General features: G+C 41.4%; 1 protein-coding gene across 4 annotated transcripts in view; it reads left to right on the forward strand.

The window, feature by feature from the left end:
• Window positions 1-25,768, forward strand: part of tpk1 (thiamin pyrophosphokinase 1) — a 102,460-nt gene that overhangs the window by 10,849 nt on the left and 65,843 nt on the right. For all 4 annotated transcript variants that reach the window (XM_049564989.1, XM_049564988.1, XM_049564990.1 and 1 more), the window contains exons 3-4: window positions 1,417-1,491; window positions 19,101-19,170. In XM_049564989.1, coding sequence (XP_049420946.1) covers window positions 1,417-1,491; window positions 19,101-19,170 — 145 coding nt within the window. The remainder of the gene's footprint in view (window positions 1-1,416; window positions 1,492-19,100; window positions 19,171-25,768) is intronic.

Consider the following 25,768-nt stretch of genomic DNA (forward strand, 5'->3'; position numbering starts at 1 on the left):
CCGCGACCTCAAGTTTTGGTCACTACCCAGAGTTCATGACCGTAGTTGAGGGTTGGACCAGTAAATCGAAAGCTTTGCCTTCCGGCTCAGCTCCCTCTTCACCACAACAGTCTGGCGCAGAGCCCGCATCAATGCAGATGCCGCGCCAAACCGCTGATCAATCTCACACTCCATTCTACCCTCACTCATGAACAAGACCTAAAGAGTTCCCTTGCTTGGGGCAGTAACTGTCTCCCAACCCAGAGAGGAATGTTTAAAAGATTAATTACAGTAAGCAAACAAAATTTGTTGTGTTTGTGTGATACCTTACAGAATTAATCTTTAGTGTTATTGGTTAACATAATATACAATTTCTCAGTTCCTAGAACACAAAATATCAGCAAGTTACTGGTTTCTTGTTCATTCGTTCTCTCCCTTTCAAGGTTTTGTTTTCTGAACCTTTGTGATTCCCACCATAGAGCTGAATCCCCTCTCATATACAGCTGAAGAGACTGGTAGCGCCAACACCACATCCTGTAGCATCGGAATGTGGGCAAACCCCTTCTGTTGGCCTCCATAACATGCTGCTCTTGAAATAGCACATCACCCTGCATTGGCAATAAATACCTTCAGCTGCATTCACTGCCAAAACAATTTCCTTGTTTATAGGTTTTTGTCCCTGTAGGACGGGCTGGAATGATTCCATAGACAATGTCACGAACTCCATATGCTGCAAGCTCTGCTTTCTCCCGTGGCCAATATTTAAATATCACTAATGCAACAAATATTAAAAATGTATTTATTTTGGGTGCATGTTTTGCTGTTTGCTGTCACTGTTTCTTATATGCTAGAAGAGTTGTTGCACTGATAGCACCCGACGGCAAAGAATTGGTTGCCAGTTTCTCAAAATGGTTGCCAATGACAACCTGGCAACCATTACTGTCGACCCACCTTTGCACACCTTTCCCTTTAGATTGAAAACAGAAACAACTTATACTAAAGACTTTGTTACTGATTATGACTCTGGTTGATGAGAGTAAAGGTAGGCTAATGGAAATTATGCAAGTTATGTTTTGTTATATTCTGATGTTGCAAAAAAACAAACCTTTATTGGATAGAGTTAGAAAGCGTTATGAACTTTCACGAAACCTCTCAACTAGTTTGGAATGGTTTCAGTTTTTAATCCTCTCTCTTATTTTCCTGTCTCTGTATGGAGCACGATAAAGACCTCATTATCCCGGCATTGTTTTAGTTTTGTTCTTTATTTAGCTCATTCAGTGCCACGAACAACAACAGCCTCCAATCTGTATTTAAAAGGTATGTTTTAAACATGCAAATAGTGATGTGTTGAGTCTTTGAGATGTGGCCATTATACTAGTCTGTAGTGTGATTGTTTATGATTCATACCTTTCCTTCTCCCTTTGTCTTCTTGTGCAGGCACGCAGAGGATCTGTCTGATCATTCTGAACCAGCCTCTGGACAAGGACTACCTACATATCCTCTGGAGTAAAGGTACGTCTCTCATCACCAGCACAGATCAAACAAGCCCCCTTAATATCACTGTGATCCCATGTGCATTTATTTGCACTGAGCATGTATTCTGCTCTTTTTTGTTTTTGGTTGTTATTTTTTTTTCTTGGTCAGACTGTGCTCTCTAGTCTGTGTCGCCTCCACTTTGCCAAATCTTAATTACTGCCATGTCATTGAAAATGCCCCCTCTCTGCCCTCTGCCCATATTTCCTGGCCAGTGTGTTTTAATGAAGTTCAAGTTGACATTTTTTTTTTTATGTGCAGAAAATAATTTTCCTATTTGCTCAGATGACTTTTAATTTTATTTGTTTTGTTACTCCTGTGGCTGCATGACCTGAACAAGTGATATAATCAAAACAAAGATAATATTACAAAAAGGCAGTTGCATTGCAGTCACAGCCTGAATATGCAGCATGACTTTTGTCCCCCAACCCCCCCTAAACAGATGCATATGCATTTCATTCATACTCTCCATAGGTCATCAGCTTTTATGGCACTGAACCGCACTTAACTGTACAATTTTTCTATTCATTCAAACCTGTTGAAAGCACTATTATAGCAAGTGTAAGGTCTCAAGGTAACAAGTATAGTACACCCATTCAGACTCATTGAAGTGTGTATACATTCATTATAGCTAATTGGTTGGTAAATAATGTGAACACAGGCAGTGGCAGTAAGTGTCCACTCCACTCAGCGGGGGAGTGACAGGGTCAATATAAACAAACCCACTGGACCTAAGGCCCCCGTGTTCACAGCGTGGGCGTTTCGGTCAAAACAAAATCAACCATTAGACCTGACTCTGAGCTGTTGCTTACGTCTGTGAGCTCTCTTGCAGCCTTTCATCAGAGGGGAAATGGTCTGGTTAGTGATATCAGCAGATAGGGAATAGCTTAGTGTCATGCAGTTAGGCAAGCATGTTTGTGTCTTACCCTAAATGTTTTGTTATTGATGCAAAGCCCTTACCAGTGCCGGCAATAGGCAGTATTGGCGAATGCTAAGGGCACCGTCATCCATGGGGGTGCCACAAATCTTGGGGAAAAACGAATCAAAATATTTATCTTTTACTATCTTTTTGCTATCGCTACTATTATTTTGAAATGTTACATAAAGCCACAACAACGTAACTACAAAACAAAGGTTTGGAGCTGATTCCCAACCTGGCTTACTGCTGGCAAAGGACCTGAACCTGTAGGACACTGTGTGTTTTTTTGTCATCTATTGGAGACCAGTGTTTCTGTTTTGCACCCCACCCTCTCACAAACTCTCGTGTGAGAGGAGCTCAAGACTTCCATTAGAATTGTGATGATTGCACCAAGTGTCATATCGTCACATCCTTTCGGAGGTTCACCTACGGAAACCTTTATATGACTTATACTTCCTCTAGATAGTTAAGTTTGATCGTCTTCTAAGGGCACATTCACACCAGGATTGTCCGGGGACTCGGTTCACTTGGGCGTAAAATTTCACGCCTTCATTTGGTTCGGTTCACTTTCACACTGCACTTTTTAAAGCGGACCAAGCTGCCTGCACAACGTCATGCAGTTACAACAGCTGCTCATTTGGGGGCAGTATTGCCCGAAATGACCACTAATGAGGAATAAAAAAAGCATGAGGAAGAAGACTACCCAGCTCATCAGTTGGCCAGGACCGAAAGCGAAAATCCATCACATTCAATTGTGGCCCTTAATATATTACTGTTGCAGTTTTTTTACCTTGATGCAATACTAATCCGCCAACCGATTAAATCCGTGCGCCGCAATCCTCTCGCTAAACAATTCAAAAACTTCTTCTCCCAGGGTTTGCTCATTTGGGCCACACCAGAGTTCGAATGAGCGTTCACACCACTCCAAACGAACCGAACTATCCGTGGAAGCAGACCAGGGTTCATTTAAAGTAGGGATAGACCGATATGGATTTTTAGGGCCGATGCCGATACCGATTTTTTTCCATCACCCTTAGCCGATGACCGATTATGGACTGCCAGTTTTCTTGAGCCGATATTTGGGGCCGATACTGCTTTTGCTCCCTCAATTTACATAAAAAAAAATGACACAATGATAACAATTACAGGTCTCAAGTTTAAAATAAGAAACATTTATTGAACAGTAAAAAATACTAAAACAAGATGGAAAGTTGAGGTAGAACAGGTAGAATATTATTATTATTATTATTATTATACATTCAAATAAATAAAGAGTTCAGTGCTCTTAAATCTTCCGGTAATGTCTTTATAAAATAAACAAATATTTAAGCTGAAGCATAAATAAAACAACAACTACTGTACACAGTAGGATTCGCTGCATGTGTGCTGCAGGGTCTTCCGGCAACACAGAGCTGCCCGTGGATGCCTGTCTGTAAATCATGCCAGGGAAAAATAAATCCGCGAACCCAAGCGCGTATCGGCCAATGCCAATACAAGTAAAAAACTCAAATATCTGCCCGATATATCGGCCGGCCGATGTATCCGTCTATCCTTAATTTAAAGCGGACCAAGTAGCACCAGTGTGAATGCGTCCTAATACAGAGGCTTATTTTTCTCGGTTCCTGCCGCCCCTGGCCCCCCCTCCCCAGCTTGTTACGCTTTACCTGCTCTCTGGGGGAGATGGGCGAGTCATCCAGTGTCCTGTGAATCCCGAACAAAACACGTTGTGTCATTATCATGTTGCCAAGGGCATGAAATGTGCTAGGGCCACCACTGGCTGTTACTTTCACAGCACAACCTTCTCTGAAGATTTCAAACAGAACAAAGGCTGTACTTTCAAATTCAAACATAGAGCACCTGTGTGTGTAATACAAGCTCACAGCTGGCTCCACTTTAGCAGCATTGGAGTAACAGTCGCGCCCAGGGGCATTCTGACGATTATTGTTGGAGATGGAGAGAACTGTGCTCAGTCACTGTCACATCAGCAACCTGCTGGTCACAAGTTTGCTGGCAGTTTATGAACCGAGGAAGTCCCCTAGATTCCAACCACTTTTTTTGTAGTTGGTAACTAGAGGATGTAGAAATAGGTTTGATTCGCCTTCTGCTTCGTGAATACTCCAGGGCCCTTTATCAGAGTAAAAGACAAACAGAAATTCAGTCAACTCAAAAACATGCAAAGAAGGCTCGTCGTTAAAAGAGGAAAAATAGGTTTTTGAAGGGAAGTAGAGCTCCAGACTCCCTGAGGTGTCGCTTATGAGATGCGTTGATGCATAGCGGTTGTGCTACTTGGCTGTGATGTATTAAATATGCAAAGCTGACTCTGAGCCTTTAAACCAGACAGTGTCATCTCAAACTGTATCCTAGAACTTTTCTTTTAAATGTGATGAACTGATCAGAAACAGAGCCTAACTGAATGAGAATAACTTGAACCAAACTGTGCTGAATTTTTCAGGCACATTGCTTTATCAAGGACGTAGTGGAGTGAAGTAGCCTGGATGACTGGTTCTCAGTTTTGACACTAAGACCATGAAACAAAAAAAAAAAAAAAAAAAAGCTGAAGGCACGCTAATTTAGGAAAAAAGGCAACACACAGACTTATGCAATCATGGAAGAAGGTAGTAAACAATGTAACTTTGAAGGCAAACTTGTGATTAAACCCGCATCAGATTGAATTTTAATGAACACGGCTTTGATATTCTTATCAACTTAGCAAAAACCCAAGAGGCACCTGAGCTCTTTCCACCGCACGGCTCTCTCGGTTTTTGCCTTTATATTAGCAGACCTCCACAAAATGTTAAATGGCATCAGACAAAGCAATTTCCTCATCTGATTTCACACCAACGGTTGCCTGCTGTCCCAAGATAAAGATTCTTTGGATAGTTAAATAAGTGAGAAGAATAAAATGATTAAAATTGAAAGAAGGAAAAAACACATAAAACATTCATCAGACGGATTTTGATACCTGTTAAATGAAAAGGGAATGGGTTAATTGATGCTTAATCCCACTGAAGTCTAACTGAGCATCAGACTAAAGGGGAAGGCCAGTTTTCTGTCCATCTGCACACTACTATCAAAAATCACATGGCGAGTTTTTTAGGAAAACTGCACTTGTTATATGGTTTGAGATGCATTCGAACACCCATTTGTAATTTCTCAGTGCAAACAATATCCAAATTGAGGAGAGTTTTTCAATATTCAGCTTAAATTGTTTGTTTTCAGCCAAGATGTAGACATATTAGACTCGTAATAGATTCCTCACACCCTGCTGATTGTAACTGACCCTCAGCAGTATTTAGAGATTGATATTTTTCATTTAATATCCTCATTTTCGAATCTAAACTGTGACCAGACCAGCAGAGTTTAACTGTTGTGGTTATACTCCAGTGATTACATTTTACACATATGGATTGCAGAGCTGTTGCACATCCTTTTGCTGATTGTTTCACTCTTGTTTTTTGTTATTCCACCCAGTACTTGCCAGAAATACAAGATTTATAATCACAAGGAAAGCAATGTGTCAAATCATCAAACCATCTAACTGCAGTATTTTGCAACCACTGTGGGATAGATGGACGTATGAGATGTACTCTGACAGTGTGATGCAGTGTGATAGTGTCATACAGCATTTGCTCCCTCTTAGATAAGGCTACTTATTAAAGTTTCAGAGAGATTTAGGGTGGTTTTTTAAGTGCCACAAGCAATGCTGTGGTGTGGATGTCAGAAATTGGGAAGCTTTCTTGATCAGTTTTGCACTTGGCAGCAGTGCACATGGGACTGGAAGAAGTTTTGACAGGATGATGATGGTGCGTGAATGGCAGATCTCAGATCTCTCGCAGTGTGATGGTAAACACGCTTGTAGCAAGTTTATCGTTCCTCACTTGATATGCCATGTATTTTTAATGTTGTTTATGGGATGAGCAGATGTCAGTGTGCGCATGAGCGTGTCAGAGTGTGTGTCACTCCCCAGATGGTTGTTCACCTGGAGGCATCGTAGCCAGGTCTCCACCCTTACAGACACGCTCACACACAGACACACACACACACACACACACACACACGCAGTACTCTCAGGTTCTCTGATGTGCTGCCCCTGGGCCCCCTCATCACCTGTGGGAGAGGTAGAGCAGCAGGGAGCAAAGGAGCGATAGAGGCTGGAAGAGCGCAACACTGATCAAAGGGAAGCTCATTTACAGGTGCCGGGTGTGATGTTGTAAAGTGGGATCAAGCTGCTTATCTCACTCACTCACCCTCTCACTCATCTAGTCCATCAGTCACCCAACTCACTTGTTCATTCAGTCAATCAGTTGCTCATTTACTTACTTACAGATCCTTCACTTACTTCACCGTGTAACAACACAAACAAGCAAATCAATAAAGCAATCAGGGAAGGCAACTCTCTGTACAAGACAAAAAGCAGGCCTGTGCCTGATTTCATCATTTGTTGATGTGAAGCAGCTTGCTGGAGTTAAAGTTTATGACCATCAGCCGGTCGAATATCACCCTTGCAGTCAAGGCCAGTTGAGTGATGTGACTGCAATGTGTGCAACGTGCTGCACATATACACTTCCTGAAGTTCTGCACTTAGGTACGTGTCAGATGGAGTAAATCGGTGCCTGGAGATTTCAAAAAGAGAAGCTAGAGGTGAGGATGTATGGGTAAAGATAGTAAGAAACATCAATAATCATCTCAGTTCAAACATCTGTGCAATCTCATTTCTGAATGACGATGATTCACTCGCTCCTGTTTCCTTAAGCATCCATGTCATGCTGCATCCAAGTGTTGACTTACCAATGGGATCCCCCACACCCCATTTATGTTACGTATCTAGTTTATGTGCACTTTCTCCATTTTAGCTCAGTGTGAGAGCCTTTCCTGTTGCTCTGCATGTGGGCAGAGGCAAAGACAGAAGGAGAGACAAATGCAATCGACACAGGTGACGTTACTTGAGATTACAACCTCTCGTATATCACTTTAAGTGCGATAAAGTCTTCCAAACAAGTGTAATTTATTATTGTAATCCACCTAAAACCAGAGATAGACACATGTAGACCTCAACTGGCTGCAGAGTTTTAAAAGTGTCTGTGTGTTCAGAACTTCCGTAGCTTTTAGCCGAATCTCTGTTTTTTTAAGTTTAGTTTCTCCTCTGTGTTGTTGTTTGTACTGTAAGATACCTGCTTTATTTTACCGTTTCATGTTCGCGGCCAGATCGATAGGATTCGTTAGTCACTGCAGATGAAAACACAATATTTTCTCCTTTGGCTGCTTCACAATAAAAGCTATTGAATAAAAGAATGTGGGATTTACAAGTGAAAAATCTATAGAAAAACATCCACTGTTTTACAGCCGCTTAACTCAAGACAAGTGCGTCATGGTATGGTCATGTTAATGTCGTTTAAAGCCCTGTCTAGACAGCAAATATCTCTGATGTGTATTTTTACTTGAGAATCTAAGAGTGCAATAAATGTTTTTGTTGGAAAAAAAATCGTGTGAGAAAATGGTGATCTCATCTCACTTCATGGGGAGTAAAATCGTGATTTGCATTTTAGCAAAAATCATGCAGCCCTTATCTGAAATTTTGCCACCTTGAATAAGGAGGGTTTCACATCTAGGTCCCGGGCCTGGATCCTAGTACGCTTGACCCCAAGGTACACTTTGTTTAATTAGTGTGAACACTGTGTACCAAACCTGGGCACAGTTGCCGGATCTGTACTCAAGTCCACTTGAAGAGCTGGTCTACAGTACAGTTCACGAGTACTCCAGTATGGTATACATCAGGTGTGAACACCAACTGCACCAAAACATGGAAGAGGACTGTATTTAAAACGACTACAAGGAGTTTTTAACCGATTATGAAACAGCCTCAATTTAATCCAGGTTTATCAGATTGCAGTGCAACCCGCCAAGGAAAGACCCAGTTCGGGCTTCACTGCTGCCTTTGACCTGCAGTTGGAGCTCCAGTAGGAGTTGGAGAGCTTTGCGCCTGACAGCAGCAGCTTCTCCTCCGGCCAGGAGCAAAGCTTCACCTTGTTGCTCTGCCGGTCCCAGCTGATGATGGTACCCGGAGCAGCAGTGTCCATCTGCGCCGCCCCCCTCTACACTGTAGCATCACAAACATGTCAAGTAGATGATGACGCAATTGCATTCGGGTATGGAGCAATTTTACCAATGTGAGACTGAGCTGGAAGGGAGTGGAGGTGGGAGGCAATCATACTCAGGCATGTCACGACTCAATCCTAACTAATAGCAAAAAAATATATAATAGAGCTGCAATGATTTAATGATTTCTTGTCAGCTGAGTGGAATTGCGAACTGATCATGAACTCATCTCTGAACATCTGATTCCAGCATCCTGAATGTGAATATTTTTTGGATTCTTTACTCCTCTATGACCGTAATGTGAATATCTTTGGGTAGTGGACAGAACGAGACATCTTCCGCTTTGGGAAACACATTTTTCACCATTTTCTGACGATTTATTGACGAAACAACTAATCGATTAACCGAGGAAATAATCGACAGATTAATCGCCAGTGAAAATAATCGCCAGTCGCAGCCCTGTAGAATAACAGAGAGGGATGGAACAGAAGAATAAAGAGTAACAGAGTGGAGCTGGAGAAAAAGAAAATGAGATATTTGTGCAGGGGATCAATCAAATTTGAGGCAAGGTGTAGAGAGCAGGTTGGGTCTGGAGACAGGGTGACAGACGGAAGGGGGAGAGGTGGACTGATAGATGAAGGTAGGGCGTCAAGGCATCATAATAAGGATAATAATCTTTTCACCGCTTCTGGTGACCGTTTGCCCTCTCCTGTACTGCTGCAAAGCCCCAACCTGACAGGTATTAATCCTCACCACTAACCCCATCAATACCAGCCCACTATAGAATATACCCCACAGCAGTGTGTGTGTGTGTGTGTGTGTCTGCATGAGCCTGTACATGCATCCTTCCTGCATCAAACTCAAGAGCAAAACAGATGATTAAAAAGCACGGGAATGACAGGTTTAGTACTGTGTGTGGAAGTGCATTATCTCCTGCCCACCATATGTATCTGTCACCCAGCAGAGTGAGTGACAGGAGGAGTTGGTTCTGAAGCCTGCAGGGAGGGATTATTATGGCTAGTTAATTTACAAGGTCATCTCCGCCGACTGCCTCTGCTGTCCCCGCTCGGCTCACATCATATCACCGTCAGAATTCATAAGGCAGCCATGTCCCTGTATGTGATTTTCTGTTGAGCTTGTTTGTTAAACGCCTATGCTCTGAGGAGAAAGATAAGATGGAGCTGGTTAGGCTGTTGCATTCACAATTGGGGCGTGCTTCAAACAGCCGGCGATTCATTGTTTTCAGCGGGAGAATGACAGTAATTGTATCTACACCGCCTGTGAATGGAGTGCAGATGGAGAGATAATCTTTCTCAAGTTCAGTTTACCCACTTTTGCCATTTACTGTGATGAAGACAAATTGAATGTTGAGAGATCTAGAAAGACAGATGCTCCCACAGGCATCTCCCTTACGATGAAGATTAACTTTTGAATAAGCGTGACCCGTTTTATGTGAATTTGGAGTCGTCGGAAATTATGTCGAGAAGGCAATCTTAAAACAGCAGGAAGCACACTCTTGAAAACAATTGAAGCTCGAAAATATACACATATGGTCTCACACTCAGGGACATTAACCTTAACGCAGGAAATAAAGTGCTTTACTCTGACAGTTTAACTGACAGGAACCTAAATATACAATCGATTACTGATGAATACAAAGCAGGAAAAGGTTTTCCTCAGGAAGCTGGTTAGGGGAACACAGCCATTGATGTTTTATATCCAGGTTTGACTAACTTCAACTTGACTATTGGATAAAACCTCCAATTGGTGATTATTAGACTCATTTTTATCTGGTGTCTGTCCTGCAGGGCAGCATTAAGTATCTGTCCTCACACGGGAGCATCTGAAACTCGCTGTTCCAGTTACAGGCACCCTACAGAGTTTTTGATGGAGCGATATTTTTACATGTCCCATGGCCTCTTTTTGCTTGTATGCGCAAATGCGTGATTTTCATGCTATTCCACTGATTAACAGCTGGCGACGCCGGTAATACGTTAAGAAGTGTAGTCATGCGTCAACAAAGGCAGTGATGAAGAAGACTGCTAGCAAGCTGATATCGATGTAAAAGATAACGATCACCAATAATTTCACATTTTTGTATTTTAAAAGAAGTGTATAACCTTTAGTTTATGTACACCTGGGGGTAGGAAAGGCTGAGATGTAGTGAGAAAATATGGCTGATTTAATATTCCATAGCCCTGACCTAACCAAACCTAACTGACATCACTATTGCTAACACTTTTCTGGGGCACGTCAAATGGCCAACACCAACAACAATTTTAATTATCGGAATAATGCATAGTTATGACAATGTCCTACTATCATATATTGTGCAACCCTAATAAATACGTTTGTTAGATCAGTGGCTCTTAACCTTTCTTAAGTAAAAGACCGCTAGATTAATACACATTAAGTCACGGACCCCCATTTGATAAGATTTTACCATAAAGATCTCTGTCTCGAAAGAGTTTGGTTGATATAGTTGATAAAGACAGGGATTCTATAGTTGTTAAGTACAATTGAGGAGACAGCTGTGGAGGAAGAGAAACCTTTGACCAGGATAGTCACTTCTGTAGAGAATGAAATAGTGAAAATAAAGTACTTCCCATTTTTCTGGGGACCCCCAGGAATTCCCTCAGGCAAGAACCACTGTATTAGGGCGCATTCACACTGGCGCTATTTGGTTCGCTTTGAACAAACCCTGGTCCGCTTCCACGGATAGTTCGGTTCGTTTGGAGTGTTGTGAACGCTCATTCGAACTTGGGTGCAAACCCTGGTCTGCTTGAAAACTGGTCGTCTCGGTTCACTTGCAAGTTAACCCTGGTGCAGTTTGCTTACAGTGGGAAATGCAAATGGACCTTCCAGCGAACCAAAGAGAGGAAGTGACGTAGAGCGCAGTGCATTGTTTTTGTGAAGGGGATGGATTTCCGTTTTCTGTCCTGCGCAATTGATGAGACACATTTTCTTCTTCCTCATGCTTTTTTTCTTCCTGGTCAGTGGTCGTTTCGGGCAATACCGCCCCCACACGAGCAGCTGTTGGAACTGCGTGACGTTGTCCAGGCGGTTTGGTCCGCTTTAAAAAGTGCAGTGTGAAAGTGAACCGAACCAAATGAAGGCATGAAATTTTTCGGCATTCCCTGTCCAATCGAACCGAGTCCCCCGGACTATCCTGGTGTGAATGCGCCCTTAGACCTCAAGCATGCAGTACACACAGTGCGTTTTGGTGTGAACCACCAAGTTTTTAACAGTCTAAACAACCGCCTCACTCATTGAGTACGTGGCCGTTGCTGTGTGATGTAGCACCACTGCTCATTTTCCCTAAAGCCTAATAAGACTAATATAATTTATAAACTTGTCATAACTTCTTCTGACATTAGCGGAGGAACTTCTTATTTCAGAAGAGGCGGGAAGCTGCGCTATTAAACACTGTGTGAAACCCGGAGATAAAGACACAGATGGCAGTAGTGTAAATAATGTCAAAAGTGGTTTAAACATTGACAAAATATTGAAAATGATCACTCATTGATATTTATGAGATCTGCTCTCATACAGCACTGGAAGGGACCTTATGCTTATTAGAAGTTTAGCAAGAAGAAGGCTGCCAGGATGAAATGTTGCAGTGTGTGTTTGACTGACGGTGATTTTATTACACCACATTGTGTATGCAGACAAAATGTTGTGGGATATCAGGCAAAAATAAGATCCGAAAATGCTTATAACAGGAAACAAATGTAAGCAGATAATTTTTCTGAAAGGTTGTTATGACGTTGGTTCTTGAGAGCACCACTTTGTAGAAGCACATCAAACCTCTCAGACTAACTGGAGGTGTGTTTGTGTGTGTGTGTGTGTGTTAATGGCATGCCACGCAAACAGAGCTGAGAAAATGATTGACAGACAGAAGTAACTGTTCTAGAACCTTAAGTCTGAAAATTATTCTGTGTGTGTGTGTGTGTGTGTGTGTGTGTACACAGATAATGACAGATAGCTTTACAGTCTGTCACCACCAGGCTTAAAGAAGAGTTTCTCTGTTTCTCGAGTTACCATTTGAAAAGTTTCTCAGCCTTTGCACTCTGTCTGCGATAATGAGTCATTTACATTCCAATCATTTCCTGACGTGAAACATCGACAGCAGGTGGTGAGGGTTATAAGTAAAAGCACTATCTTGAGTATAAGCGTCTTATTTACATCAATGCAAATCTGTCTACATTCTCTCACTTTCTAAGCGCCTGAGGCTGGGATAGTTGGATTTAACAGGATACCTCCCCTCGTTGGAATAATCATTCCTCTTCATTTACTTCTGCTAATCGAGTCTACTTTACTGTGAGTCTGTGCATGTGAATGTACAGTATGTAGGCGTGACACAGTGTTCTTTTTACATGCTATATATTTAGGGTTGTGGTGTTTAGAAATAACATCAGTGAGGATGGAAGTTATGCTAAGTTTAAACTCTGCACCCACATTTGTTGTTACAGCGTACAGCCTGCAGAACGGAAGTGTAAGCTTTAATATTTAATTTGTGTCTGTGCTGTGTGCGAATCATTTTACAAGCACAAAGTCTTGATGGTTATTTTACCCTGAAGTGGGAGGCTGGTAGGAGGGAGTATTGTCTCGTTGATAATTAAGTCAAGTCAAGTAAATTTTACACAGCCCAATATAACAAATCATAATTTGCCTCAGGGGTGCTTTATAATTTGTACAGCACGCAGCACCCTCTGTCCGTAGACACTTGCTGATAATAAACACTTTGGAATACACAGTGATATTGTTGAGGTAAATACCAGTTTGGTGAGGGTAATTTTTTTAAACTGTCAGTCGTAGAACTTAATGTTTCTTTGAGATCATCTGTGACTCCTCAGTTAAAGGTACCCTGTGGAGTTTTTGTCCACTGATAGCAACATGTTGTTGTGCTGTGGTCTGTGTGAGGTCACTGGAACTTGATCTAGTAGACCTTTTTCCACAGTTTTTGGCAGTTGATAGCAGGAGAAGCACAGGCAGAATTGATTACATTAATAATAACTACATTATATTTAGATTTCCAGTGCCAGCTCCTGTTATTGTGCATTCTGGCTTGCTGGCACAGCTTCCTGGGAACTGAGCCATTGTTTCACTTGTGCATGTCCTGCTATGACAAGTCAAAATGTCTGCTGTGACAAAGGTTTATTAGAATGATGAAGATGTAATTTGTCCCACCCAAACAAGTGAAACAAAGCCAACAGGAGACTAGGGCTGCCGCCGACTGAGAATTTTCCTAGTCGACCAATAGTCGTCATTTAGGGCCATTAGTCGCCCACATGTTTACGATATTAATTTAATCATTAAATTACATATTTTGGGTGGGACAACACAATGGTTTGAGTTGAAGGTGTGAGAAAGAATAGTATCAGTAACATTGTTAACACTGTGCTGCATTACAGAGAAATACAAAACCGTACTAATGAACCTTCATTAATATAGGCCTATATTTTATCTACAAGTGCACGTCACACACTGAGCGAGCCGCCTGTTAATGACACTGTGGGCTAATGGGCATGTAGCTACTTCCATGTTTCAGATGATACGTCATGTTTGTAGTCGACCAATGAAGATGAGTTTACATATCACCTTGGGTTCATCCTTCACCTTCTCAAAATGATCCCACACTTTGGATTTCCTGCCCGACATGTTATTAACTAGCCTGTGGAATAACCGCAGGTACCAGCCCTGGAAATTAGAGGCCGTACACATGCTGCATCTCTGACCGCCTGGAAAACATGCGGTCGGGCTCTGGGTGCTACTCTTGTGCCTTTTTTGTGCCAGTTTTCAAGAGCGCAGAGGCAGGCGGCCTATTTAAATGAAATCCTGAGTGCAGAGCTGATCTTCTTCCAGGCGCCGTTTATAAGTGTGTAGGCCTGTCGTCCGTGGGACAGATGTAAAGCTCTGGGTAGCCCTGCACTAACATGACCAACTTTTCCGTATTTATCAGACTGAATTTTTACAGAAGAAGGGAAAGATATCTGTCAGCTGTGATTGGTTTGTACCGTGACTCCTGTCTGATTGCTGACCGTGGCCGCTGACCGTGGCCACTTCCTGTGTCTGTCCTTTCAAATTAAATTCCCACATGGTCCAGTCATATAGGTTTTGAATTAATCTGACAAGGCACAACTTCTAGTGGAGTCTGAGGTTTGTTTGTTTGTTTTCTTGCAGCTTAGCAACCAATGAAACCTTGCCGGCTAATGATGTTTCTGCTTGACAAACCTTTAGTGGTCTATCAAGCCAACCCACGCAAGAGAAGAGGCCTAATCAGGCAACAAAAATAAAATCACCTGTGTGGGTTTACTCAAAGTGTGCATGGCCTTTAAACATGTTTGTTTGGCTTCAAGGATGCACAAAATGCATTTTAGTTAGAAACTCTGAATGTAAACACAACCTTTACTAGACCATCACATGGTACCTTTGAACGAGGTCTTCTTGTAATCCCTGTTGCCTCAGACCAAGGCTTGCATTCACCAGTAAACAAATAAATAGAGCACAGTGAGACATAATTGTACAGTACAGGACAGTTACAGCAGCAAACATACAGACAGTAAAAAAATACTGCTCAAGTACAAAGTAATTTTCCGGGACTTTGTGCGTGCTTGCAGAGGTCACATGTGTAATAGACAACTGTGTCTGGAGCTTGTTCTTCACATTATATCCTGTTGTATTTCTGTCTCTCAAGGATGGGTTTGGGGAAGGCACATTTGGAGGAAAAACAGCCAGTGAGACATACGTAAAACACATGTACAACAGTTGGCCGTCTCTTTGGTGCAAGCTTTAGTTAACTTCAGACGAGGTGCAAACAGAAAACTACAGCTGATACTTTGAAGTTTTTCCCCTGTGTGCACCACAACAGCCCCAAACAGAAAAGGGCTGTTAAAAAATAGGCTGCCTGTTCAATTTGAATAGAATGGAGGCCATGAAAGAGCATACATTTGCAAATAGTTTGCATCTAATTGTGTGCAACTTGAATACCATTTTAAAAATGGCAAATATCAAAAAGATGAGTGCTCTTTCACTTACTTTGCATTCAAAGGGTCAAATCACATTTACTTGTCTGTGCAAAGTGTCATTTGTTGTGTTTTCTATGGCTGAAAAGTAGTTTCTTTCTAACTAATTTTGACCTTATTCACACTGTTTACATCTTTGCAGTGATTGAAGTAATGTCAAGGTTTTTTTTAACAAAAGACTCAGTGTTGCTGATGTTTGTCTTCAAACTAGTACGGGGTTTGAATTGCGCATTGTTGTTATATTTTTCCCTTTTCTATAAGTGTGTTCTTATGCACTCAGTGCTCTGACAGCCAGACGTGTAAAGCAACAGAATCTCTCCTTGAGCACTCATCTTTCTGGATCAGTGTATAGTAGCATAACATTTATAATCTGACACTTTTATATGGCACGATTCTCACACAAAAAGTGCCTCATAGAATAAGTTCATGATGAGAATTGAAAACCGGTTCCAGCTGAGAACTGGTTCCAAATTGTCTGATCCACTGGAACTGTATGCGAGCTGAGCTTATCACTCTTTTTATATATCAAGGTTGGCGTGTTTTTCTGACAGTTACATATTGCAAAATAATGACGTCAAACTCATGTTGTTTACGCTGCTGGAAACTTGCAACAAGCACTCATGGCAGAGAGGAAAAAACAGCCCACAGTGTGGTTTCATGTCTGGAAGAAAGATGAAAACAGTGCTGCTTGTAATGTCTGTAAAAGGATTATTTCAGGAGCGGATGGAAACACCAGCAATATGCAGCTGTAAATGGCATTGTTATCAATAAAATCTCATTAGTTCCCATCTTTAGAATACATCATTACATTGCATTGTTCGGCGTTTACGTTGCCTTTAAGAATCAAGCCAGCAGGCTACAGAAGCTGTAGGTGTCCTCACTAAAACCTTGGACTCCTTTTGAAATGAAACTGCACCACAGGATACAGAGAGATCACGCACTGTATTTATCAGGAGCAGCACTGGAAAAATATCACATGTGTAGTATGACTGCTGCAAACACCAGGCTGAAAACCCTTGCACACAGTACAAGTTGCACTCATAAATGGCAGGTCACAATTCTTAATTTAGTTTACAATGGACAGTGTCAAGAATTCTAATGTCTTTTTTTTTTGTACCCCACTCCTGCAGAACTAATCATTGGCTGTGTTTTATGTCTGTGGTCAGGCTTTGTGAATGTGATGAGTTTTTTTTTTTTTTTTGGTAAGGTCAAGTGATGTGTGAAGTGTGTGGAGAAAATTACATGTTAGACTAGACTAAGGTTGTGCACCCAGAGAGGAACATAGAAATACATTGCTCAAAAAAAAAAAGGGAACACTTAAATGACACACCAGATCTTGATGAACAAATTATTCAAGTTGAAAATCTTTACTGATGTACATTGTGTAGTTTGTTGAAAACAAAATGACGTAATCATGGTCAGTGGAAACCAAAATCATCAACCCACTGAGGGCTGGATTCAAAATTACAGCCCCTGCATGCCTGTATGCACTCCAGGCAGCATCTGGGCATGCTCCTGATGAGTCTAGGGATGGTGTCCTGGGGGATCTCTTACCAGACCTGGATCAGGGCATCAGTGAGCTCCTGGACAGTCTGTGGCGGTACTTGGCGGCATCAGTTGCAGCGATACATAACATCCCATAGGTGCTCAGTTAGATTTACATCAGGGCAACGAGTGGGCCAGTCATTGGCATCAATGCCTTCGTCATCCAGGAACTGCCTACACACTTTGGCCACATGAGGCTGGGCATTGTCCTGCACCAGGAGGAACCCCAGGGCCCACTGCACCAGCGTAAGGTCTGACTATCACTCTGAGGATTTCATCTGGGTACCTAATAGTGTTCCCTTGAGTCTTTTGGGCAGTGCAGTAAATTCTGGGCTTGACAACAACTTTTTGAGGCACTTGTCCTTCGAAAAAAAGGAAATTTCCCTTTCATTTTTCCAAGCACATCATTTGAAGAAAGGTATTTGCACTAGAGCTTAGGTCAGGCTCAAAAAATCCAGCCCGACCCCACCTGAGCCTGTGCATGTTCTGCCTGGCCCGTCCCTTTAACTGTGATTACAAGCCCGAGCCCGGTTTATACCCGACATGTTTTTTTAAGGATACGAACGTGGACATTGAAGACTGACTCTCGTCTTTCTTTCCATGGCAAGCCTTCCTCATGTGCCTCTTAAGTGTCGAGGTCCCCGTCTTTTTGCTGTCATATACCAGCATCGTGCTGCACTTGGTCCACTCATCGAAGCCGACACACACGTTGTCACCGTTGACAACTCACATGTGCGCGGCCAGGGGCGCTGTCAAGGCCCCCCCATAAAATATCACTTGAATCTTTGAACAGAAAATCCTAGACACTGCTCTTGCTCAGCTTCACAATTCATTGGTAACACTAACGTTTCGGTCCTCCTGGACCTTTGTCAAGAGTGTTTAACACCATTATTTCCAACATTAGAAACAATAGAAACTGCCCCAACCATTTTACAGGTGTGCACAGGTGTGAGGGAATTAAAAAGCCATGGGTGTTTTTTAATAATTGACAACAGTCTGTGCACCACATGTCACATATCCCACAAACGAAAGAGCAAGAGAGCAAGGAAAACATAGGAAAAACTTACACAATCTCCTTACACAACAACGACTATTTACAAGATTATTTACAAAAAATGAAGATCTTGTGAATGAACTAATCGCCCTTGCAGCTTTCATAAATCATTTGAAATTATCAACATTGTATATTCTTATGCCATGTATCATAATTGGTCTTTTGAGATCCCCAAATCCATTATAGCATGACATGCCAGGGTATCTCATCATTTAATCCTTTGGGAGATAGCTTTTGCAGATTACTGTAGATATCCACTACACTTCTCTTCCGCTAAGTATTTCTTCACTGTTACCACCTCTCTCTAGCAGAGTAACTTTTTCATTTGTAACAGCCATTTGAAAGAGGTTTTAACAAAGACTGTATACTTTTTTGTCCAAGCACAAACTCTCTTATTGAAGTAGAAGTGACAGTAGTTTACTTTTTCCATTTGAACTTGAGTGCTTTTGTCTCCTACTTGCTGTCAGCTAGGAGAGACGTGTACATGGTTTGTTGTCATGCCAGGTCAGCAGCCTTAAATCTGATTTAAGACTGTGGGTGAGCAACAGTGTTCTACTTATTTGTTTTTCATCCATTGTATGCAATTGCTTTCACCAAGGAGGTTATGATTTCACCCATTTAGAAATAAAAAGGAACAAAAATTTAGCCTTTGCAAATAATTACCTTTATATTCATAACAGTCGGTGACAGCAATGAAAATCAAATCATCCGTTTTATTATTCATACAAAACACACCGTGCACACCTCTCTCTGAGTTGACAGCGAGTTGAGAGAGGCGTCTCTCAACTGCCGACAGAGTGCCACTGTGGTTACACGAGTTTGACAGTAACTTGGTTATATTTTAAGAGGCAGAATTGTGTCTTTCGTGAATGCAAGGTGCACAATTCATTTGAAACTAATTGCCCTTGGTTACACAGGCTAACATATCTCTCTGTCTATCTTTCTGTAGCTCTCCTGAGGGCTTGTGCTGATGGAGCTGCCAATCACCTTTATAACATCACTGCTGGAGTTAGAGACAGGTGAGGCTGCATTGTGTTGACATTTGCATTAGTTAATTTGTGTTTTCTCTCATGCCCTCCTCTGTGCGTGTTGTTGTGTGGGAATGTTTGGGAGAGAGACGGTCAAATTGACTATGTGCACACTGTTTATTTAAGAGCATCATGTTTGTTTTTGAGCAGCACTTTATTGTGCATTCAGCACCTCTGTGTTTGGTTGCGTGTGCATGACTTTGTGTGTTTCGGGTGAGAAAATGCACCCTTTTTATGTATTAGCGTTGTGTGAGAAAGTACTGTATGTGCGCTCTCTGCAACCATATTTTTGTGTGTGTGCGGCTAATGGAGGACTGCTGTCAGGACAGAGATGGATCTGGGGTCCAAGGTGTCCCTGAAGTGTTGAGGCTTTCGCATTAACACCCAGAGTGTGAGCGTGAGTGTGTATTTTGTCGGGGTGTGAACGTGATGTTATGTCTGTCTGTGTACATGCTCTTGCAATTCTATCGTGGTAACAACCATTTTAGGTTGTAGACATGTGAGGTGAGGACAATTTCGCAGAGGGACGTCATCTAGGCCCATTTACACTTTTTCAGCAGGCAAACTTATTCTTGTCCTTGAGGTGAGGACACAAACTTAAAGCTGAAAACCTTGAATATTTTTTTTTTTTTTTTAAAACTAATGTAGTGTTATTATATGAATGTGTATGGCTGACTGAGCAGATGCAGTAAAAACACACCACTGTGGTTGGAGACCCTCTCCATACTTTGCAGTCAATGTTGATCAAGTTTACTTGATAAAAACTTTTCACATTGATTAATTCATGTGCATTTATTGTAACACCGCCCACACAGTGGTGTAGATGGTGTAGTCTGAATGGCCAATAAACCAGTGCTACTGTTGTAAAACAACTTCACAAAAACAGCACTTCTTTAATAATGTTTAAAAGTATCGAAAGTTAAGTTTCACAAAAAGAAAGAAAGAAAAAAGAGAGAAAGAGATAGTTCAGTCTTGGTGCTCACAGTCCATTCCTAAGTAGCATGATGCAGAAATTATAAAAACAAAACAAAAACAGAAATATAAGTTGTTTGTTTATTTTGGTTTAATAACCATTTGTTCATGGGATCCAGCATTAATATTGACAAGAATTTTAGATTTAGTTTTAGTCTTAGTCGCTTACTCGCAAGACTCGAGAACAAGTCGAGTCTTGCACGAGTTGCCATGTAAACACAGCACACCTGCGGGCTAACTGACCACGGTGAGAAATGATGCTATAAAATGGAGTAAATAATTTTTTTTCAAGTCAGTTTTGCATGCCGCGGCTTCAGGGCACTTGGATTATGACGGACGAGCCGTTCTGACATTTTTGAAATGCATTAGCGGAGTTTTATTACATTTTCAAAATGATTTTGGACGTGGGTTCCATGCACTTCAAGTGTATGGAAAAATCCGGCTAGCTGTTATCCTCCGATACCCCGAATGAGTTTTGTGGATTAAAAAACTACACTGGACTTCTTGTCGGCATGAGTGTGAGTAAGTACTGTCTGTATTTTCATTCTAAAGTGGTCATTTCTTGAGTTGTACTGATACCAGTATCAGAAATGCCTCCGATACTGCCTAAAATATGGTATCGGTGAGTACAGCCTATGACCAATCCGATACCACGTAATGCCTCACGTCATTACGCATATGCACGCTAAAGGCAAACGAAATGGAAACGGAGCGGAGTTTAAAAAGCATTCTACTGTAGCCTTTAAAATGTCTTTTTTACCAAATTGTGTGGCTGCACTTTAACCTGTGTCTTGATCTGTGTCAACACTGGATAATGATAATAAAAAAAAGTTTTATGGCATTCTACTATTATGTATTTATTTCTTAATATTTTACATAGAGTTTTAGGAGTTGAGACATACAACAGTTCATATCCCATCCATTTTTATTTTACGCGCTGGTATCAGATTGGTACTCCGTATCGGCAGATACCTACGGTTCAGGGATCGGAATCGGTATCGGGAAGGAAAAAGTGGTATCGGTACATCTCTAGTCATTTCCTTTAAGTTCATACCAAATTATGTTAAATGTTTGCCAAATGAGTTGTAAGAAATCACAAATCCTCGCAGAAGAAGTAGATGTTACTGCATAAGGAAGATCGGCTCTTTTAAATTTAACAATTATCAAATACAGGATTGATTATAAGGTGGTTTTATTTGTTCTTAAAGCCATTCATGGGCTGACACCCCAGGACATTGCCGAGCTCCCAACCTCTTAGATCTTCAGAACAGTTTCTCTTAACTGTCCTACGATCGAGTCTAGTGGGTAAGAGAGATTGTGCCTTTGCAGTAGCTGCTCCAAAGCTTTGGAATATCCTTCCACTCTCAATCAAATGCTCCCCCTCCATTGACACTTTGAAGACAAATCTGAAAATGTACATATTTTTAATGGCCTTTGGTTGCTCTGAATGGTTTTAATATTTTAGTAATCTATCCCGTATTTACGTATGTAATTGTTCTTACTGGTGTTCTTCTGTTTTATATTTGTGTACCTGTTATATTGCTCTATGTTTGTGTGTGATTATTCCAATTTGTACAGCACTTTGGTCAACAGCAGTTGTTTTTAATTTTAAAAACTTTTGATTTGATTTAACAATATGTCACCGGAGCAATGCAAGCTAATTGCTATTGTGACTGGTTAATAAGGAAAACAGCCAATGCTTTGAGACGGCTAATGTGATCTAGCTTAGGTTGTGCGCCCAAACAGAGCCAACTATTTTGTCTCGTCTTTACTCGTTAGGGAGTAATGAACTGATTTAGCCTGTAATTTTTGTTGTCAACAATTTTTCCATTTACACTGTTGTTACAGTTTAGTCATGAAGTAAAATGGCTACAGCAAATACTCATCGTCAGAATTTTTCATTGACAAAATGAACACCAACAGCAATTCTCTTCAGATATTTGGTTAGGCTTCTAGATGTGATCGAGGAGAGTTGTTGGAGATGAAAGAGTCCTCACTATTACAGTAGGACAAACACGAATGTGTTCTGTGTGTCTGCGGGAATGTACATGTACTTTTTCATTTTATTCTCAAAATGAAACCAGTAATATATATCTGTCTTAGAATGTGAGATCGAGCATGTTTGGCCTGCTGGCAGAGGCATCGCTCATGCTTCTGTCTGTTTGTGTGACACAGCAGATTCATTTTCTGACCCTCCAGTCCGAGCTCTGTCAACAGCCTGTACGGCCGAGCTGACAGCCAGGCCTCCCTTTTAGCCTGACTGCTCCCAAACCAAACAACATCAGCCCTGGAAAGTTATACATTACACAGGAAGGGTGGAGACGGGAGGAGAAAATAGCTAATAATAATAATTAAAAAAAAAAAAAAAGAAGGGAATGTTTACAGGTTGGGATGTGTAAATCAATCACTAGCAAGTTAAGATGTCTTTAACCTAACATTACCATAACTAATGGACTACGGAGAGGGAGATGAAGGGAAGAAGGAAGGTGGAGATGCAAGTGATCAATCAAAGCTTTATGAGCACTGGAAACACACAAAAGCAGCAACACGTACTCAAATAGAAGGAGGTATGAGAGAGATGCAGACAGAGAAGAACAATCAGAAGATAAAAACAACAAACTGCTAGAGAAATATTATTTTAGATCCAAGATAAGGACATACTGTAATCGATAGCTGAGCAGAGATTTGCCCGTCTGTGGGTCTGTGTATGTTGTTTTGCATTTGCAAGTTTCTGTGTCTGTGTGTGGGCGTACATCTTAGGGCTCTCACATTTTCCCAAATTATGTACAAATGAAATCGTTACTGGGACATTTTTCCACCCCAGATATCACAGTGATAAACTTCAGTTCCAAATATCAAAACTGGGTTATCTTGTTTGTCGTAGACATGCAAAGCAGAGCCGGCTGAGAGGTCCCACATCAAAACTTTAGCTTACACATCAACAGACTCATGAAAGGATCAGTCCCCCACCCCCAAACTTCTGCAAGTAATGCTGACAAATCGTGCCTCCTCACTGCAGGGAGAACACTTCGGCTTTTAAGATCCAAACGAGAATCCAGCAAAAGTGCTCCACCGTCTGTGCACTGACATCACTTTGACCACATTCACTGCATTTGTGCTGGTGAAGATGTAAGTTATGTCAGATTTGTTGAGAAAATCAAGGCAATTCATTTGCCTGCAGGGAATCTGTGCCTCAGGTGCTGTTTTGGAGGACAGACCAGAATTGAAATTTATAGTGTTAGAATATTTTTTAAGGTTTTCTTTGAAATGTAAATGATGGCAAACCTCTCTGAAAAAGCAATGGCCTTAGTAAATGGGGTGACGCGCATTTGTATGTGTCCGTGACTGCCTGTGAATGTGTATTTCCATCAGAAAATAATGAGGATAATAAAGTTTCCGGTCAGCGTCTACAGCCCTCTGCTGTGCCACAAGAACAGAGTGGGTGGACGGCCTCCTACAGTTAAAAGAAAGGTAATTTTCTGTCAAAACAGCCTTAATGGTAGTCATTAGGGATGAAGAGAGGAGGAGGCACGTCAGGCTAAGGCTTTCTGCTTCTCATGATGAGTCAAGTGACAATGATTCAACTTCACTGTGTTGTGTTAGAAGATAAACAGTACATAGTTATATTTTTATAAAATATCTAGATGGAACTTGGATCCTTTCAAATGCTTTTTGCATCTTTTTTGATGTAAGTGATCTCTCGCAGTTTATGTAGAAGTAAGTGGCAGAAACATACACTCGCCATACATCATTTATTTTCTATTATTAGTTTTTCCTATTATGTTTGTTGACATTAATGTACGCTCCTGTCTGTGTACAGAGTATTCTGTTCTTTGATGATATACAGCACGTGGCTGACGTGTATGCACTTGATCACTCCTTTCAAGCAGTTGCTCAGTTCTTAGAAATCTGGGTCACTTATTTGTTCTTTTCCTGGTATTGAATCTCAAGTGCTACTATTACGTGCCAGCATGCAATTGCTCAAAGTCTCCTAAATTGTGCCTGGGTAATGGTTGCTCATCCATGCATGCTTTTATCCCAAGTTTAAGTGTCTTTTACTTTGTCTTTCTCTCTCTTCTCTCTGATTCTTAAGGCCAATTCATAGTTTCTACGTCCGTGAGGTTCTGCTTTGATCCTTGTGACACAATTATCGTTATCTTGATTGTAGAAAAACAAGCTTGTTGATCTTGAAGAGGGTCCAAAGGTCGAAACGTCATCAAAATAAAAGAAATGCATGTGGAGCCAGAGTGTGCGACACTTGTTTTCCACAGTCAAGTTTATTGCCAGTGATCAGCACCTTATTATTATTCTTGGTGTGTGTTACTTTTATGTTTTAAACAATTGTCCTTATCTGCAAACATTTGCAGGGGTCTTCACAGACCCCTATGCAGACGTCCACTTGCACCCCAAAGAAGAAGACAACAAAGAAGACGACGAAGAAGAAGAAGAAGAAGAAGAAGAAGAAGAAGAAGAAGAAGAAACATGTTGGGCAAGGAGATCCACCAGAACTACTTCAGTGGAGTGTGGATTGGGAAATATGCATTTGTGAATCGCCAGACTGCTGCAAACCCTCATTTGTAGAGTAAATGGAACTATTTGCACACCCATACAACCAGTACAAGTTCGCAGCTGTCCACAGACGTTAAATGCAAAAACTATGTCTGAAGCTTTACTATGTTAGCACCTGGCGAGGAGCAGTATTCATTACTGACATGCATTCAGTACACATGTACTGCACATTTAATCTTAGACCTCCAGTTTGAGGTTGATAAACAGGCACAATCATCCAGCAGAGAGCTGAGTTTTAAGCACAAACTAATCAAAGGAATCCTCATCCAGTTGGTGCTGGTACTCAAAAGCCCTGTTTCCACCGAGCAGTTTGGTACGGTTCAGTTTCCGCTTCCACTGTGAAAAGTTGTGGATGGTACCAATGGAATTGTTCTGTACAGTTCCCATTTTTGGTCCCCCCTCTGTCGGGGTACCTAGCACACAGATCTGGTACTAAAAGGTGGAGCTGTGAACACTGCAGTGCTTTCATTGGCCAATACAGGACGGTCACTCTGCTAAGGGCTGAGTTGTGGCTGGTTTTGTAACTACCGTTCAGTTTAACATTAGTAAACTATATAACTTGGATGAAACAGACTTTTAGTAATAAGTGAATCTTCAAAGTTTAAAAAAATATATATGCTAATTTCGACCACATTATGTGAACTGCGTATATTCTAATCCTCACTTGCTACGGCAACACTAAACCCCTGAGCTTGCCTGAGAAGGACTAAATGCACAAACCTGCTATTTTTAAATATCCCATGAAGAGAGACACTAACTGCAGCCTGTTCTGTTTTGTTCTGAAGATGTCGGTGTGCAGCCCATTCTGGGGACGATAAACTGGTCACTGGTAATGAGGAAATACAGTGAGTGCTGGACGGAGCAGTGAGTGACAACAACCCCGCCCACATTTAAGGGTACCGGGAAGGGAAACGCTAGGGTCTAGGTACCATGTCTGAAGGGTTACTTTTGGTTCCAAAGGTACCATACTGAAAGTGTTTGGCGGAAACAGGGCTTTAGGTACCAGTAGCAGCTGAAGCTGAGATGAATCTCAGATGAGTCTCAACAA

Source organism: Epinephelus fuscoguttatus, linkage group LG21 (genome assembly GCF_011397635.1).
Source record: "Epinephelus fuscoguttatus linkage group LG21, E.fuscoguttatus.final_Chr_v1".
Lineage (NCBI taxonomy): Eukaryota > Metazoa > Chordata > Actinopteri > Perciformes > Serranidae > Epinephelus > Epinephelus fuscoguttatus.